Source organism: Megascapheus bottae, chromosome 16 (assembly GCF_031878675.1).
Source record: "Megascapheus bottae isolate mThoBot1 chromosome 16, mThoBot2.hap1, whole genome shotgun sequence".
In the NCBI taxonomy this organism is placed as follows: Eukaryota; Metazoa; Chordata; class Mammalia; order Rodentia; family Geomyidae; genus Megascapheus; species Megascapheus bottae.
In genome coordinates this window covers 12,477,569-12,491,259 of record NC_143524.1, presented here as the reverse complement: position 1 = coordinate 12,491,259, position 13,691 = coordinate 12,477,569, and the positions used below count along the sequence as shown (strand labels likewise).

Below are 13,691 nucleotides of genomic sequence, written 5' to 3'. Positions count from 1 at the left end.
GCAGGCATGAGCCACCGGTTCCAGCTCATTATTATTATTAATATGGCCTATACACATTGGGACGTGCTTCCCCAGGCCCTACAGGGCAGGTGGACTATAGAGTGCCCTAGATTTAGAGACATAGGAGCTGGGGTAAGCAGTGATCTAGACGTCTCACATTGAGGACCTGAACTTGAGGCAGAGCAAAAATGTGCCTCTGACACAGTCCCAAATAGGGGACCCTCAGAAACTCAGGACAGGTACCCTATGTAACTTCATCATCACGCCCCCCTAATAGCAGAGATTGCAGGATAATACTGTTAACCATGACAGAACTGAGGACATGCTTCACTCCCCCCTGTGAAGGACATTCTGATGTGACCTCCCAAGAGAAGTCTAGTCATGCAAGGTGGCTCTTCTTTCTGGCCCTGGCTGAGAGCTGGCTTCTCCCAAAAATGGACTTGAAACTGAGTAACTAGCTTCCGCCTCATTGCCTCTGCCTGGTTGGAGCTTGGCATCACTTCCTTCCTCTGAGCTGTTTTGCTTTGCTATTTTGGGCTCTTCCAGTACCTTAAACCAGATAGAATGCAACCTTGTGTGTGTGTGTGTGTGTGTGTGTGTGTGTGTGTGTGTGTGTGTGTGTGTGTGTGTGCGTGTCTGTTCTGGGGCTTGAACTCAGAGCCTGGCACTGTCCCTGAGATTTTGTGTTCAAAGCCTGGGCTGCCTTTGAACTAAATCTTCAGGTTTCAGCCTTCTAGGATTACAAGCTTGATCCTCCTATACCTGGTTCACCCATATGTACCTTGAGCACCTTTCATACACTGGGCAAAACACACACAGCGACATGTCTCAAGAGTCCTTTGAAGTAGAAATTCTGATCTCTTCTTTGTAGATGAGGAAACTGAAGCACAAAGAAGCCAAATTACTTGGCCAGTAAGTGATGAAACCAATCTCAGTTATCAACCCAGAGCTTCAGAAAGAAGGGCACAGCTCATGTCACCTGACCAAGGACATTGACCCACAGGGGTGCAGAGGAGGTTGGCAAGTCAGTAGGTTCAGGCTGGAAACTATTGCTTCCTTGGCACCCACTTGCCTCCCAGCCAGCCAGCCCATCCCAGCTGTTGGAAGAGAGCAAGGGAGAGAGTAACCAGCCTCCTGGGATTCGCCAAGTGCTCTTTCTTCATTCCAACTGCCTGTCCTGGACTCCACCCTGCACATGGTTCTGCTCAGAGCCTGCCTGTACCAGAGTGCCTTTATTTCTACCCAGAGGCCCTCTCACTTGCCCAGAGGCATGGCCTGCAACGATCCCTCTGTGATCCAATAGATTTGTACTGACTCTTGTTGGCAGCAGATCCGAGTTGGCTCTACTTCAAAGCAGGGGGCGGCCAGGCTCCTCCAGGTGTCAGAAGCAGCTGGCATGTTAGCAAAAGGCCTCTGGCAGGAAGGGATGTGGAGCCAACTGCCACCCTCTGGAAAATAGCACATGTGGGTGACCTTGTCTTCAAGAAGATCCCTTCTTGAGTCCTCGTGGGGTGGTGATGGTTTTGAGTTCAGAATTAAGGAGCTATCTTGGAGGTGCAGAGCCGACAATCTGTGGTTGTCCTAGTCACAGAACATAAAGGCGGACCATTAGCCCTGCCTGCCTTTACCAAATTCTGCTAAGGTCTCAGAGCAAGGTGTGGATGGCTTAACTTCCATGGGTCACAATGTTTATTTGGAGATAGTCATTTGGTGGATGGTTTGTTTTGTTGAATGCAACATCTCGCTGTATAGCCCAGGCTGGCCTAGAACTCACAATCCTCCTACCTTAGCATTACAGGTCCACACTATTACACCCAGCCCATACAGCGCTTCTAAAAGCACCTTCCCAGACATCCTTTAGAATCTTTGCAGTCACAGAGCTCTGGACAGCCAACCTTCCTCCCTTTGAGCCAGCTCACAGGGGAAACTGGCACTTCTGTCCTCTCTTGTGAGGTTGGGGACTCTGTTCAGGCTTGGAGAAGCCCTTTGAGAAATCAGAGCCTTCCAGCTTCTGCATGAACATCTCCTGCAACAAGCAGCTCACTCTTTCACAAATTACCCACAATCCCTGAGCTAGGCAGCTTGGAAACATCTTCTAGAACCACACTCTAGAGCCCCTTGACATCTTCCTAGAGGCCCCTCTTCAAGAGTTGGGTCTGGCACCACCTAGCCAGGAGAAAAAGGGTAATGTGGCATTTCTTCCTTGTTCATGCACTCCTCATTCAGCAGTACTTACTGAGTGCCAGACACCAGGCTGGACCCCTGAGTCAAGTAGCAGACAGAGCGACAAGGTGTCACCTGGTAAATCTTAGCTTGTGGGGTACAGACATGTGAAAGCATGAAGAAGTCATAAGAACTACAGAAAGAAGCAAGTAGCAGGAAGCTTGGCAGGAAGCTAGGTTAGAGAGGGTATTTCCTCTTGCTTCCCCAAGAGCTGCTCAACAGGCTGCCCCAGAAGCCAGGGCTGGTAGCAGGTGCTAAGGAGAAGCTTGTAAGGGGTGGAGATGGAGAGGGAGCATTATGGATAAAGGGACTGGCCAGACAAAAGGCCTAAAGAGGTGAGCTTAGGGAAAGACAGAGGATCAACATGAAGGATGCTGCCTGTGCCCTCCAGCCAGATATCTAGAGCTGGATGGGGCAGAGAGTGGGTTAGGGGAACTTATGAGCCAGTGGAACTAACGGCTCACATGTGTAGTCCTAGCTATTTAGGAGGCTGAAATTCAGAGGATTATAGTTTGAAAACAGCCCAGGCAGAAAAGCCTGGGAGACTCCAACTAAATAGCAAAAGGTCAGGCTGGAGGAACGGCTCAAGTAGTAGAGCTCCAGCCAAGCAAGTACAAGGTTCTGAGTTCAAATCCTAGTAATTGGGGTAGAATGGTAAGCTTTCTTCTGCAGGCCATGGAGGAAGCCTGTGAAGACAGCATGATAGCATGGCCTGATCTGCATTTTCCAAAGATTTTTCCAACCACAGTACTTGGAAGGATGCAAGATCTGGGCATCATGGCACACAACTATAATCCCAGGAGGCTGAAGCAGTGAGATCTTAAGTAGGAGACTACTCTGAGCTTCTTAGATACTATCGTAAAAAATAAAATAAAATAATTAAAAAAAATAAAATAAGGGGCTGGGAGTTTTGCCTAGTGGTAGAGTGCTTGCCTAGCATGCACAAAGACCTGATTCCTGGGTACCACATACATAGAAAAAGCTGGAAGTGTTGCTGTGGCTCAAGTGGTAGAGCTCTAGCCTTGAGAAAGTCCAAAGACATTGGTCAGGCCCTGAGTTTGAGCACCAGGACTGGCAATAATAATAATAATAATAATAATAATAATAATAATAAAAGCCAGGTACTGGTGGCTCATGTCTGTAATCCTAGCTATAAGATCTAAGGATCACCATGCAAAGCCAGCCTGGGGAACGAAAGTCTGTGAGGTTCTTATCTCCAATTAACCACCAGAAAACTGAAAGTTGTGCTGTGGCTCAAAGTGAAAGAGCATTAGCTTTGAGCTGAAGAGCTCAGAGACAGTGCCCAGACCCAGAGTTCATGCCCCAAGACTGACAAGAAAAAAGAAAAGAAACAAGTAGTTGTTGCAGGGAAACCAGACAGAAAGTCATGTAGGTGTGGAAAATGAAGAGGTAGAGATGTAGAGGTAGTGGCTGTGGACCTGCAGGAGAGACACTGACAAGGCAACTTTTCAGCCGTGGATTTTCAGGGAGGACTTTGGTGACCAACTGATGGAGGGATCCCAGGATGTCTTGGATACTTCCCAGGCTTCCAGCTGAACAGAACAGTGGGTAAAACAGAGAGCAGTGATACTGCTGGAAAAGTCTGAAGCTGGCCACTGGTGGCTCATGTCTATGATCCTAGCTACTTAAGAGGCTGAGATCTGAGGACTGAGGCTCAAAGCTAGCTCAGGAAGGAAAATTGCTGAGACTCTGATCTCCAGTGAGACACACACACACACACACACACACACACACACACACACACACACAGCAAAAATGCTGGAAGTAGAATTGTAGCTCAAGTAGCAGAGCACTAGTCTGGAGCAAAAAAGCTCAGGGACAGCACTCAGGCCATGAGTTCAAGCCCCAGGATCAGTGAAAAAAAGAAAAACCAGTTTGCTGTGTGTCTTTGGTGTTAATGCTCATAGTAGACACAACCCCTTGGAACTCTTCAGCCCTTAAAAAGAAGCTCTTGCGTCTGTCTGCCTCCATCAGCCTGCTCACTGCCCCTTCCTGACCTATGTACAGTTCAGCAGGGACACAAGCAAGGCAGGCTAGGCTACCCTGCTCCCTGCCACAGCACACCAGCTGCAATTGTCCTTCATGGCAGTGGGTTGGTGGCATCATGGCTACCTCAAATTTCTGATGAATGCCAAAAGAAGAATTAAGAAGTCTAGCTGGCCCAGATAGGACCACTATGTTAAAATTGAGTGTAACTTGGGGAAACCCAGTATATACAAAAGATTCAAGGGCCAGATCTTAATATCCAAACATTGGTTATGAGCGACAAAACTAAGCTCAGCTTGGAGTAGTAGTGCACTTCTGTCATTCCAGAATTCAGGAAGCCGAAGCGGGAGGGCTGCAAGTTCAAGGCCAACCCAGCAATTCCAGGCTCACAAAGTCAAGGAGCTAAAAGTCCTAATGATGTGTTGAGATTGTTCAGGGTTTCCGCCATGAATGCTAGAGTCATCCTGGAAAGAGTAGCCCTAGAGACTAGCTAGACCATCAGTCACCAGTCCCAATGCCAGGCTTTGCAATGAAGGAAGCAAATATTTTATTTGTGCTTAAGTAAAACCATAAAACTTCAACTGAGGGGGCTAGTGCTCAAATCAAGACCAGACCCTGACAGAAAGCTGGGGCTGGTTCTGAGGTCCCAGTCTGTGTTCGGGAGGGTACCCTGGTCACTCGCATCCTAGAGACGTGGAGCAGGATACAGTGCTTGCCGCCTGTGGTAGTCTGCTTCAACTCCTTGGCGAGGTAGGGTCTGGCCTGCCTCAGGAACGTGGTGAGAAGTGAGAATTACAAAGGGAGGCACTTCTGGAATTAGGCTGATGGTTGTACAACTTTTATAATACGCTAAAGCATATTTTACAGGGTGAATTTATGGTGTTTTAATTACATACAATAATGAATGAATGAAGAGACAAATGGTGACTATAAACAGGAGCACTGGGTTCCAGATTGATGATAAATGAGAGCACATATTGTCCTCAAAGGCTCCTTCCATGTATTCCTGAGGGGCTGCTCTCAGCCCCATGAGGCCCAAAGGCTGCCCTGGGAGTGGAGCAAGGAGAAAGTCTCTAGTTTCTTTCCTCCTGAAATTCTGGTGGCTCTCCTTTCCTGATGGACCCTAAGAGCATTCCATCTTCCTCCAAAATGTAGTGTCTTTGCTAAGCCCAGTCCTCTTTCTTTGGCCTGCCTGGGTTCTGCTCAGGCTACCAAGAATGTAGGCAACCACTTGGTCTATGCCGCTGTACTGACAGAGGGTCCTGGCGCCCTCCTGTGGCCCTCAACAGCATTGCTTCTTCCCATCCTTGTCCCAAATTTTCGAGCTGGAATTTTAATGTAACACCCTGAAAGAACCATCTTTCTTCCAAGACACACATGAGAAATAGTCAAGATCCCAAAGTTATAGATGGAGGTAAAGAAAATGAATTAGGTGTAGAGGTTTAAGAAATCAGATGCTTACTCCAGGCGCGGTGGCTCACACCTATAATCCTAGCTACTCAAAAGGCTGAGATCTGAGAATCAAGATACAAAGCCAGCCTGGCCACTGAAGTCTCTGAGACTCTTATCTCCAATTAACCACCAGAAAACTGGAAGTGGCACTGTGGTTCAAGGGGTAGGACAGTAGCCTTGAGCTAAAGAGCTCAGGGACAATGCCCAGGCCCAGAGTTCAAGCCCCACAACTGACAAAAAAAAAAAAAATTAAATGCTTGTGTTTCCCTTCTAGATTTCATTTGAAAAGCATGATATAACTTGTGGGTAGTGAGGGGAGAATGATAGAAGAGGTACATTTGCACTCGTAACCTGAAGTTTGGAATTGAAACCCCTTTATATAGCTAAAAATATAACTATTTAAAGTGTTGGTGGAAGTGATCAGTCTGTAAAGTTGTGTGCTCTGTGTGTGACTCTGGAAATCTGACTTCTCTCAGATGGACTCCTCACCTTAAACATGGAAAAATAATAAGACTCGCCTTAAAGTGTGCTGTGGGTTATGGCTTAATGAAGCTAAATACTTTGTGCAGTGCCTGCCATGAATAGGGTCCTCAGAAGTGATCCCTGTGGTATTACAATTTATCTCACTAGCTGCATTGTACAATTCAATGGCAGGTGCACTACTCAAATTGTATTCTCTATTAAGTCTCTTTACCAAGGGTGAGCAATGCTGGCTTTCTCTGGCAAGATCCATTTGACGGTCTGGGGCCCTTCTGACACAAGGAATGAGGACTTAAAAAAAATTCACGAGTCAGCAAAATAGGGGTTGGAAGCATGGTTCAGGTGGTAGCGTGCCAGCTAGTGAGCAAAAGCATCAGATATGAATTTGAGTCCCAGTCTAGCACTTAAAAAAGACAGCAAAATAAAACTGTCTCAAAGAGAAAAGGAAAGAAAAAAAAATCAAAAAGGCCCAGTCAAAACCAGGCTGGGGCCCACTTGCACTCCAATAGAGAACTTTGGCACCCTGCCGGTCACATGGATAGAGCCCAAATACTGCTAATTTCCTTCTCTTCCTGTCTCCCACTCCCTTAGACACAGCCTTGGCCTTGGTCTGATCCCTTTACTAGCCAAATGGTTTTCCTTCTGTACTGTGGATGTCCCATGGGAGGAAACAGAGTCAGGGAAAACCCAGGGGAGTGGATAGTGAGGAGGCAGTGGCCTCCACTCTCCTGTCTGCCACCTGTGCCCTGGGGTGGAGGTGCCTGTCAACTGTTCAGGCCAATTGGTAGCTTATTAAATCTCAGTACCGCTTGCCAAGACCCCTTTAAACCTCTTGGCTGTTCTTTTTGTCTTTTCTGATCAGCTGTATTTATTCTGATCTAAATGGTCCTCACTGCAGAATGAAAGGATTTACTGCTTAAGTATATGAAAAGAGATGTTGGCGGCATTACAACTGCATCCTCTCCTCACCACCCCAACCCCCTCTGCCCATGCCTGTCTACTTGCTGGTGCCACTGAGACTGAACTGGGAGCCCTCCATTCAATTTGGTGACAGTTTATGTAGAAGTGAGGTGACTGGGAGAAGCTTGCTTGGGGACCCACTTACCAAATGTCCTGCTGCCCCTGCTCTTGTGTGCACATTCTCTGTGTCTGTCTCTCTCTGTGTCTCTCTCTGCATAGATATAACACCATCTCCCATATTCTCTCTCTCAGAATCGTGCTCATGGATGATGCCATGGACTGCTTGATGTCTTTTTCAGATTTCCTTTTCGCCTTCCAGATCCAGTTTTACTATTCAGGTGAGAGGGCTCCAGGCCCCATGGGGCTCCTAGGAAGGCCCTTGCCTTTCTTTTCCCACCGTGTCATCCTTTCCATCTGGGTGCTGGCACACATGGCACCCTTTCCCATTTCTCTAGAGCTGTGTTTCACCTCAGGCCAGGAACAGGATACCTAGCTTGTAGTGTCAGACACAAGATCTAGTCTCAAGTCCATCCTCAGTCTCCTAAAGACACTGAAAACCAGTGATGGACACTGCTGCTTCCAGCCAGCAGCACAACCAATCCATTCACAGTGCCGCATCCAAAGCATTCATTCACTCCTGCCTACAAACCTACTCGGTCCCAGGCGTGGCACTAGTTCTAGGAAATGGTCCTTTAAGGAAAAGCTCACAGGGTAAGTAGCCAAAGCCAGACAGCTCCTCCGTGGCAGAGCCCAAACTTGCACAGAAGCCTGACTCAGACCTGTGGCCTTTTGCTTCTTCCTCAGCTTTTGGTCACCTGTGTGGCATACATGCTGTCATTCTTGTAACTTTTAATAAGCACACACCAAGTTGGGCAGAGTAGCATATACCTGTAGTCCCAACTATTCAGACTGAAGCATGAGGATTACTTGCAGCCTGGAGTTCAAGGCCAGCCTGGATCACATAGCACAATCCTATTTATTAAGTAAAAAGTAACCACCAAGCCTGCTCCCTTACTTATACACTTCCACTCTGCTCCTTTTAAGTCCCTTTTGGAATGGGGTAGAATAAAAATAGATGAATAAATATAAATACACACAAGCATCAACTAGGATATGAGGCGTAGAAACTGCTGTCCATAAACAACCTTCTTTAAAACAGGCTCTTCCAGTAAAGAAAAGCTGTCCTTGGAGCCTGCAGATGGCCTTCCCCCAACTGGCCTCAGTCGGGCGCCACATGCTGTTTACTCCATGGTAGCCTGGGGCTGTTGAGGCAGGGGCTGGAGCCTGGGGCTCCACACTCGCTCCTAGCAGCACCAGGCATCTATGTGCTTTGAAGCCACGTGTGGGAGCAGTATTTCCTCTTGCTGCCTCCCTGGCCACCTCTTAAAGCAGTCCCAGAACAGGGCGATGAGAAGGGCCAGAGCTATGCATTACTAACTGTGACACATCTGTAACCCAAATTAAGTTGAGAGGATTACGCCATCAGTGCTCCCTGCCATTTCCTTTTCTTTACTGATACTCCAGCATGCTTTCACGAGTTAGTGAGGCATGTGGCCTTCCAAGATGGGACTTACAAGGTGAACATGGACTCGTTCACCAGATCAATACACAGGATTATAGCTCAAAGCCAGTCTAGGCAGGAAAGCTCATGAGACTCTTATCCCCAGTTAACTGCCAAAAATCTGGAAACTTCACTGGAAGCTGAAAGCTTCACTGTAGCTCAAGTGGTAGGGTGCTAGCCTTGAGCAAAAAAAGCCCAGGAAGAACACCTGGGCCCTGAGCTCAAGCCTCAGGAATGGCACACACATGTGTTTATGTGCACACATACACACATACTACAGCACAGTACTTGTCACTGTTAAAGGGAAATGTGTCATTGAGTAAGTGCTACAGAAATGTAGCACACTCTCAAAGTGTGTAATGGGTAACCCAGTCTGAGAATGACTGCCCACAGGATGGGACATTTGAGCTCGGTCCATGACAGTTCTCAGAGGGTGGCAGTTAAATCAGTGTAGGAGCTGGTGTGGAGCTGAGTTAGCAGAGATGAGAGGACCCAGTGAAGGAAATACAGCCTCCCTGAACCATGACTCCCACCTCTATGCTACCAGAGTTCCTGGACAGTGTGGCTGCCATCTATCAGGACCTGCTGTCAGGCAAGAACCCCAATACAGTGATCGTACCAACGTCATCCAGTGGGCAGCACCACCAGCGACCTGTCTTGGGTGAGACGAGCATGCTGGAGGGAGTAGAGGCATCACTATTCTACCAGCGCCTGGAAAACCTATGTGACCGGCATAAGTACAGGTGGGCCACAGGGATCACAGACTACTGGCCTGAGAATGTCGCTAGCACAGTGTTCTAACTGGTTTGGAGTTCCTAGACCTGGAGGATCATCATATAAATTAGAACTGGCCAGGCACACTGGTGGCTCACACCTGTAATCCTAGCTACTCATGAGGCTGAGATCTGAAGATCATGGTTCAAAATCAGCTAGGGGAAGCAATGCCAATGGAGGCTCTTATCTCCAACTAACCACCTAAGAGTTGTGGCTCTAAGTGGTATTGCACTAGCCTTGAACAAAAAGCACAGGGAGGGCCAGGAGTTAGGCCTAGTGATAGAGTGTTTGCCTAGCATACATTAAGACCTGAGTTTGATTCCTCGGTACCATATGTAAGGAAAAAGTTGCAACTGGTGCTATGGCTCAAGTGGTACAGCACTAACCTTGAGAAAGCCCCTGGACAGTGCTCAGGCCTTGAGTTCAAGCCGCATGACTGACAATTTTTTAAAAAAAAGGAACATTTGCCCCCCCAGCAGGTGGTAACAGAAAAATGGCCCAAATGGCCACTGAGAAAGGAGTGTTTTCACCTAAGCAAGAGCAATTATAGATGGCCAGCCTGCCAGGGCTCAGACTGGCCATAAGGAGCACTTGGTATTCTAAACTTTCCTGAGGGAAGGCTAACTGCCCTATGTGATGCAAAGCCCCCTCTAGAGACAGCTGCCAGCCAAGGGGGGGCGTCACCAGCGGTCCTCTCCTCTTGTCCTCCCTACACCCCTATAAATGCCTCCAGGCAAGCCCTTGCTCCTGGAGACATGTGTTTTCCCAGAGCTCCATAGGTCTTTCACCACTACCTATAAATCTCACTATCATGGCTGGTCCCTTGGTCTCGGCCTTCGGTATCTCCCCTAAGCCCACAAGTGTGGGTGGAAAGACTCGCTTGTCTTTGGAGCTGACATCTGTACTCTCCCTTCTAGCTGTCCACCCCCAGCACTTGTCAAAGAGATCCTGAGCAGCGTTCAGAGGCTGACTTTCTATGGGTTCCTTGTGGCCCTCTCAAAGCATCATGGAATCAACCAAGCCCTAGGTAAGCCAAAGTTAGCCTCCCCACCATGCAGCTGCCTCCCCACCATGCAGCTGCCTCCGCACCATGGCAGACATGGCTCCTAGTGGCATTCCCTTTTCTGACTTGCCCTCTGTGGGCCAGCCTTGAGCCCTAGGAAGCTGGAATGTGCACGGCCCAAGACTGCACCATCAGGCCTCTCACATTGCTGTGAGCGACAGTCTTCCTGCCCAAGGCCCTGCCCCGACATGCACACAACAGCCTCCCATCACCAGGCGTGCCCAATCCCTCCCCACATCTGCTGTGGGGAGTGGCCCACAGGCTGTGCATATACCAGCTATTTACCCAGTGACTCTGGAGATTATGTATCAAAGAGACCTGAATCCCATTTAGCCCTTTTAGAAATGGGGCAAGGTGTGTCTGGGAGGTGTTGGGGTTTTTTTTGTTTTTTGTTTCTTTTCCCCAGCTGGAGAGAAAAAAAAAATCTGATTCATCTTAAAAAGGGAGGAGGGAAAAAAAGAGGGCACTGGGGGCTCACACCCATACTCCTAATTACTCAAGAGGCTGAGCTCTGAGGATTATAGCTAGAAGTCAGCCAGGGCAGGAAAATCCATGAGACTCATCTTCAGTGAACCATCAGAAAGCCAAAGTGAAGCTGTGACTCAAGTGATAGAATGCTAGCCTTGAGAAGAAAGAAAAAAATCTAAGAGGTAGTGCTTAGGCCTTGAAGTCAAGCCCCTAACTGGCCCCCAAAAAGTGGAGAAAGGGTGGCACTAGCCCAGTTCTCCCGCCTATCTCTCTGGCGTCCTCCCCCCTCATCCCCACCCCCCATCCTGACTTTACCAAGTCAGAAGAAGAGCTAGCAAGCCACCTCCTGGTGAAGTTTTATTTGTGTCTCCAGACATCCTGCTTTGGGGCTTGGAACCAAGTTCCTGAGGTAAACAGGGAGCATCCCCCCTCCTGCCAGCTGAGGAACGAGTCAAGGAAGGAGTTAACACACCAAGTGCACCTTTGCTGTGGACCAGGTGTTCTGCAGAGGGCTTCGTCTCTAATGGTACCCAATGCAGCACCTGTCCACACCCTCTGGGAACACATGGGTGCTAGCTCTGGGTGCCTGGGCATATATGTGCCCCCTCAGCAATATGTTTTGAGTTAAGGACCCTCAACTAAATGAGGTTAGTAGTCAAGGCCACCAGCTATTCTAGGATTAAAAATGGACAAAGAAAGAGTTAAGGAATCAAGAGTAAGGCTGAGTACTCACCTTTACTCTCTTCTTCCTCACAGCTACTAAGAAAAAGGAAAAGCTAACTAGCAACTAGATTACAGCCTAGACTAAATTCTGTCCTAAGGGTCTCTTAAAAAACAACTCTCAGTTCAATCCTCAGTACTATATGTAAAAAAGAAAGCAGCTTAATGATGTGCAAGAGAAATCAGGCAAGAGGGAGGGAATGGAAGCGTGGTCTAGTGGTAGAGTGCTTGCCTAGCATGTATGAAGCCCTGGGTTTGATTCCACATACACAGACAAAGCCGGAAGTGGTACTGTGGCTCAAGTGGTAGAGCACTGGCTTTGAGAAACCTCAAGGACAGTGCCCAGACCCCAAGTTCAAGCCACAGGACTGGCAAAAATAAAAATAATTCAGAAAAGAGGGCATACTTGCTAGCATGCATGAAACCTTGGGTTCAGTTCCTCAGTACAACATTAATTAAAAAAAAAGCCAGTAGTGGTGCTGTGGCTCAAATGGTAGAGTACTTTAGCCTGAGCAAAAGATCAGAGATAGTGCCCAGGTCCTAAGTTCAAGCCCCAGAACTGGCCAAAAAAAAAAAAAAAGAAAGAAATGAGGAGGGCTGGGAATTTGGCTTAGAGGTAGAGTGCTTGCCTAGCATGCATGAAGCCCTGGGTTTGATTCCTCAGTACCACATACATAAAAAAAAAAAAAGCCGGAAATGGTGATAATGGTGATGTGGCTCAATTGGTAGAGCTCTAGCCTTGAGAAAGCCCAAGGACAGTGCTCCGGCCCTGAGTTCAAGCCCCAGGACTGGCAAAAAAAGAAAAAAGAAAAAAAAGAAATGGAAGTTGGCCAACTGTGGAGGAGTAGGTAGCTGTTTCCTTTGTCCCCACCTGCTCCCCCCCCCCCAAAAAAAAATTAAGAAGCTCCAAGGGACGGTGAGTTTGAAAATTACTTAGAGCAAATGAGGCCAGGAAGCACCATCTGAAAAGGTCAGAAACTGAATTAGTGTGACTAGAGGCATGGTTTAATGCCAACCATGAGTGAAAAAGCTAATAAGCAAGAGCATAAGGCCTAGTTCTGGCAGACAAAAAAATAAAAAATAAACAAAAACACTAGTATCAGATATGTAAACCTAACATTGGAGACCAACATCATAAGCTCTTTTCCCCCAACCACTTGCTGGTGAGAATCTCCCTCCGTGAACCTCAGCTTCCCCTTCCCACCACAATCCCCTTCCCTTTCCCTACTATCAGGTAAACTGTCCATTCACAGGGGAAAACGGTTGTAGCAAGACGTCAGGCCAGGGTAGTTCCTTCAAGGCAAGAGGTTGATTTTCTTTTGATGTTAACTTCCTATATCCAAATGTCTCCCCATCTTGGGGACACACAATTGGATCACTTCTGACTTTCGGGTTTGCCTAGGCCAAATCCCTTGCAATCAGTATATGGGGTGTCAAGAAAAGCTAGCTCACAGCGCATCTTGGAATGGGAAGACACTCACTGGGAAGGTCTCCTTGTCACCTTTGCTTCCTGCCCTAGGGTGGGTTTTTGGCTGCTAGCAGTCTTCACATCATTTAAGACCAGCCCTCACACAGTCAGAGTAGACAGACATGAAGATAAAGAGTATGAAGGAGCTACCGTCTGAAGAACCCACAGGTTGTTAGACGCCCCACACACCCTTTCCCATTATCTCCTAGGAGCTTTACCTGACAAGGTGGACCTGATGCATGACCCAGCTATGGACGAGGAGCTGGAACGACTGTAAGTATCAAGTTGGGGAAATGCTGCCCCCTTGTGGGAGCCTAATGACAGTCAGACATGGCCGTGCCCCACTATGGGTCATGTGGCATTTGTAATATCCTGTGTTAGTCAAGGAGGGCTGGGGGTGCCAACAGAGGCTCAAGGTATCCTGAGACCATGGGTGATAGATGTTCAAGTACAAGAGGGAGCGTGAAGGTTCTGGTCTCTGGACAGGAAGCACCTCACTGCCCTCCAGGTTCTTC

The 13,691-nt window shown here is 48.0% G+C and overlaps 1 protein-coding gene across 2 annotated transcripts in view; it reads left to right on the top strand.

Moving 5' to 3' along the window:
* The window catches only part of Cstpp1 (centriolar satellite-associated tubulin polyglutamylase complex regulator 1), a 152,484-nt gene that overhangs the window by 136,950 nt on the left and 1,843 nt on the right, over positions 1–13,691 (top strand). For both annotated transcript variants that reach the window (XM_090347797.1, XM_090347796.1), the window contains exons 5-8: positions 7,375–7,460; positions 9,231–9,426; positions 10,375–10,484; positions 13,386–13,449. In XM_090347797.1, coding sequence (XP_090203923.1) covers positions 7,375–7,460; positions 9,231–9,426; positions 10,375–10,484; positions 13,386–13,449 — 456 coding nt within the window. The remainder of the gene's footprint in view (positions 1–7,374; positions 7,461–9,230; positions 9,427–10,374; positions 10,485–13,385; positions 13,450–13,691) is intronic.